The sequence below is a fragment of the Hibiscus syriacus genome, unplaced genomic scaffold (genome assembly GCF_006381635.1).
Source record: "Hibiscus syriacus cultivar Baekdansim isolate YM2019G1 unplaced genomic scaffold, ASM638163v2 tig00116946_pilon, whole genome shotgun sequence".
Lineage (NCBI taxonomy): Eukaryota > Viridiplantae > Streptophyta > Magnoliopsida > Malvales > Malvaceae > Hibiscus > Hibiscus syriacus.
Genome location: NW_024063481.1, coordinates 594,756 through 599,309, shown reverse-complemented (window position 1 = coordinate 599,309; position 4,554 = coordinate 594,756). Strand labels below are relative to the sequence as shown.

At 34.9% G+C, this 4,554-nt stretch overlaps 1 protein-coding gene across 1 annotated transcript; it reads right to left on the bottom strand.

Moving 5' to 3' along the window:
- Positions 1-1,506: 1,506 nt before the first annotated feature.
- LOC120188509 (F-box/kelch-repeat protein At5g43190-like) lies at positions 1,507-2,689 on the bottom strand. The gene has a single exon (XM_039191914.1). It carries the CDS (start codon positions 2,680-2,682, stop codon positions 1,507-1,509), a length of 1,176 nt encoding a protein of 391 aa, XP_039047845.1. The 5' UTR covers positions 2,683-2,689.
- Positions 2,690-4,554: the final 1,865 nt, after the last annotated feature.

Sequence of the window (4,554 nt, the reverse complement as noted above, 5' to 3'; positions counted from 1 at the left end):
AAAAAAACACATTAATCAGATAGTCTCTCAATGATTATCTCCACCATTGATGTCTTAAAATCATTGTACAGATCACTTAAATGATTCACTACAGGAAAGCTATCTCTCACTTTGTTGTTGTTATTATCATTATCATCTCCTTCCAATGTTAAAACCCCCATGTCTCAGCTTTGGTTCTTGGTCCTTCTCCGAAGAATATTGCTACACCTAAACGTCTCTAATGGTGAAGTCAGCCGATGAAGGATTGGGATGAATCCGACAAGATGTTCCTCGAAGAGAAAAGAGTCTCGGTCTCATCTTCATTGCTTAACCACCATCACCCACCGTGATGATTATTATCAGCAGGGCATTTCCAGCCATCAAAACCAAGGGTTGAACCTGAACCCGAAGCAACAAAAGGAGGGCATCCAACGTTTGTGTTTTGAACAACTCCAGCTTTGGTTCCGATAATACTCGAAGAGAGATGCTTTACGTTAGACTTTATTTTTTTGATATGAGGAGAATCTACGACTTTGAAGTTTATGTTTGAATGTGTTTCTAAACTACGTTGTGAAGCCATGGATTCCATTAAAACTCGCAACACCTCTTTCCAGATTTCTTAATCTTACCTTCAGCAGCAGTCATGGAGAACTCAAGTTTCTAAACTCTACTATTCTTCTTCTTCTTCCTCTTCTTGTACTTGTTTATCTCATCTTTCTCGACACCCATTGATCGGAGCAATATAATATTGTGTCTTAATCGTCATAATATCAACAACTACACCACTTCTTTCGATATTCACAACCATGACTACGATAATTTTCTTAACTTTTCGATTCAAAACCTTCGATTTTCTGACGCGATGATTCCAAAGTCGTCGGCTGTTATCTTGCCAGAGAGTAAAAGCAGCTTATCGGCAACGTGTTGGGTTGCTTACAAGGGTCATGGGAGATTAAAGTGTGGTGCGGTGGCCATAGCTACCAGGGTACTTGGTGGGGTGGCTAGCGACGGAGCTCCGTTTGTTATTTAGAAGCGTGTTTCGGTGGATATGGTGATATCTTAAAGAGTTTTGTTTATTTTTTAATTGTTACGGGTTTAAGCTCAAGAAGAAGAAGAAACACGTGAATTTTTTAAAAATTTTTAATTGTAAACATAATACTTTTGTTAAAGGTTAATGCTAAAATCAAACGGACCGATAAATTAGATATATTTTTTTTAATTTATTTTTGGTGACTAAAGTCAATCATAGTGAAAATATAAGAGACTATCGATATAATTTATATTTCAAAGCGCAATTATTATTTTTAATTTTTTTAAAAGAAGATGGCGCAATTAAAATTGTATGGATCTGCCTTGATTTATCAACAGAAAATAATTGCTTAAACAGAGATCCCGTCAAATAATTCCCACAAAAATCATCACGATAACTACAATTATTAAACAGAACAAGTGCAATTCCCTTTGAAACAAAAGGCCATAGAATAATTTTTTATTGCTAAGCAAACAAGGTAAAACAGTAACAGTGGGTCAGGCCAAAGCATATAAATGTGGAGCGAAAGAGAACCACTTAAACCCACAGCTCCACTTGTCGGGCATTAAAGGACACTTGGGCAACCAATGCCAGCTCCTCCTGGAAACCTTGTAATACAAAATCTCCGGCCAAGTATGGCAGCAAACACAGATCATCCCCTCATGCCAAAAGCAATAAAATTGCTCATAATTGTGGTAACAAACCGACAAAAATTTCCTGCACATCAACTCAGGCAATCTTTCAAGTTCCTTCCATTTCTCCCCCTTCCCCAGTTCCCACAATCTCACGCTCCTCGAAATCCCATTCCTCCCCATCCCTCCCACCAAATACAGCTTCCCTTTCACATCATCGCTCACCAGCCTCACAAACGTCAGCTCCCTGGGCATTTCAGTGTTCAAGTTCCCCCATCTTCCGCTTTCCAAATCGAAGCACACGATTGAGAACGGCTCTGGTGTACTGAACCACAAACACCCTTTGTAGAATGCACCTTCTTGGTGGAGATTATCGATCAAGAGAGGTTGAAAACCATCGTGTCTTGTCCAAGAATGATCCTTTGAGTCGTACACGAAGGCGTAATTGGAAGGGAATTTAGAGCAGAGCATGAAGATTTTATAGCCTTTTGGAGTTGAAACCAAAGTGAGCAGCCCGAAAGAGAAAGGGAAGAAAGGGTGTTGAATAACCCTTGAAGATTTACCCAACATGTTACATACAAGGAAAGAACATGAGTTGGAGAGGGAAAAGCATAAAAGTCCATTGGACGATGAAACCAGATTGAACTCGGAAGGGAACAAAGAGTCGGGAACTACCAATTTACGCCATGACCCAATGGTGACATCATACAGGGGAAAATGACTGTAAAATTGTGGATGAGAAAGCAACAGAAACGAGGACAAATGAGAAGCAGAAGAGTGCTCGGAAACGAAAGGAGGAGTGAATACAAGGGAGTTGAAGTTCTTACAAGTGCACCTCAAATTCAACAAGGTTTTAAGAGGCAAAAAACAGAGTACGTGCTCCAGGAGTTCTTGTGGCAGGTTGCTCCAGATTCCAGGATCCATCTCTGTCGACCTTGTTTGAGATTTCAAGGTGTTTACGACCATGGCTTGGCTTGGTTTTATCTTCAGATAAGGCTTTAAGCTGCTCGGCGTATTTTGCTGGCCTTTGAACTGAAACATGGATCGATTTTACAAAGTCTTAACGGCGATGTTTGGAATGAATCAATGGATGAATAAAGGGAGAGTAGAATAAATAAGTGGCAGCAGCATTGAGCCTCCATTGACTTGTTCATTGCTGTGTTAACTTAAGATGCAGGAATCCATAAAGATAATGTTTTAAGAGAAGAAAAATTGACCATTGATATTATTTTTAGTGTTGATCATTAAAGATTAGGGGTGTATTCGGTTCGGTTCGGTTTTTATCAAAAATTGAACCGAATCGAAATAAATGATTTTTCAAAATTTAAACCGAAACCGAAATCAAATGGTTAAAAAATTGAAAAAATTGAAATTGATTTTTTCGGTCCGGTTCTGTTTTTTTAACGATTTGGATTTTTCGGTTCGGTTCGGTTCGATTTATCGATTTTTTAATAAAAAAATCACTTGAAACTATACTTTTTTTAAAAAAAGTTGCCTATTATGTTTAATATGAAATAAATGGGTTCCATATGAAAAACTCGAACGAACCGAATCAAAAGAATTGAGACTTTAAATCGAACCGAAAATCGAACCGTATAATGTCAAACTAAACCGAATCGAACCGTTTTACTCAATTCGTATCGATTTTTCGATTTTCTCGATTTCGTTACTCAACCCTAGTAATGACCTCACTGTCTGTCACCACTAGTTTAATTTATATGACTATTATTTAAGCAAGAGGTAGCGGCCAAGGAAGGCAGTGATGTTGTCATTGTAATAAAATATTTAACTTTGATTCAACAAATTTGAATATGATAATTTATCGTCTCATTTAGTTTGAGTTTCAACAAGTTTTAGTGTTTTTTTTAAAGTTTTTCATACGTTATTAATATTATATTATTCTTAATAAGTATATATTTAAAATTAAAATTGTATTTCTTTTATTTATATATAAATCAAATTTGATATAAAATTTAAACTTAAATACAATAATACATATATTAACTTATACAACTGAACAAAATAAATGGTTTTTATTTTGTTTTGAGTTGAACTTGATGTTTTCGATTGAGATCAAATTAAATTTGAAGTTATGGTGAATTAAATTCAAACTCTAACTTGGTAGGACTTGATTACAGCCCTTAGGGAATGCTACTTGTCTTCAGGGTGCGTTTGGATGGGGTATGTGAGATTATCGGGAATTTTTTTTTTCAGAATGTGATTCTCCCGTTTGGATTGCAAAGATTCCCAACCCATGGTAATAAGTCATTCCCAACAGTGGTATTTTGGGGGCTTATTACCGGGAATGTGATTCCCCCAATCCCTTAGGTATTATTACATTCCCGTCGTTTTGGATTAAAATGCCCTTAACAAAAAAAAATTATTCAAAAATATCATTTTTCTGTCGTTGAATAAAAAAATTCTACGAAGGTTAAATTGCAAATTTATCCTTAAATTATTTTATATTAGCAAAGAAAAAATCATAATTAGAATTTTATATGAAATTCAGGGGTTAAAATAAAATTAAACCCTTTCATTAAACATATTTATCTTTTAAATTTTGTAAAAAAAATATAAATTTTATGAATTTAAAATTTTTAAAGAAAATATATAAAATAAAAATAGTAAAATTATATATTTTTTATGATCTTTTATACAAATATTTTCATTTGAATATTTACAATTCAACTTGTTAAAAAATCGATATATAATAAGAACAATTTGATAAAATTTACATTCTAATAATCTTTTATTCCTTTAACCAAACACTGTAATCTTACATTCCTGCTAAATGAATCAAACACAACAATACAACATTCCCAGTAATGTGTTAGGTAATGTTACATTCCGGTAATCATATTCCCGGAGGTAATGCTACATTCCATGAACCAAACGCACCCTTAGATCCAGGAT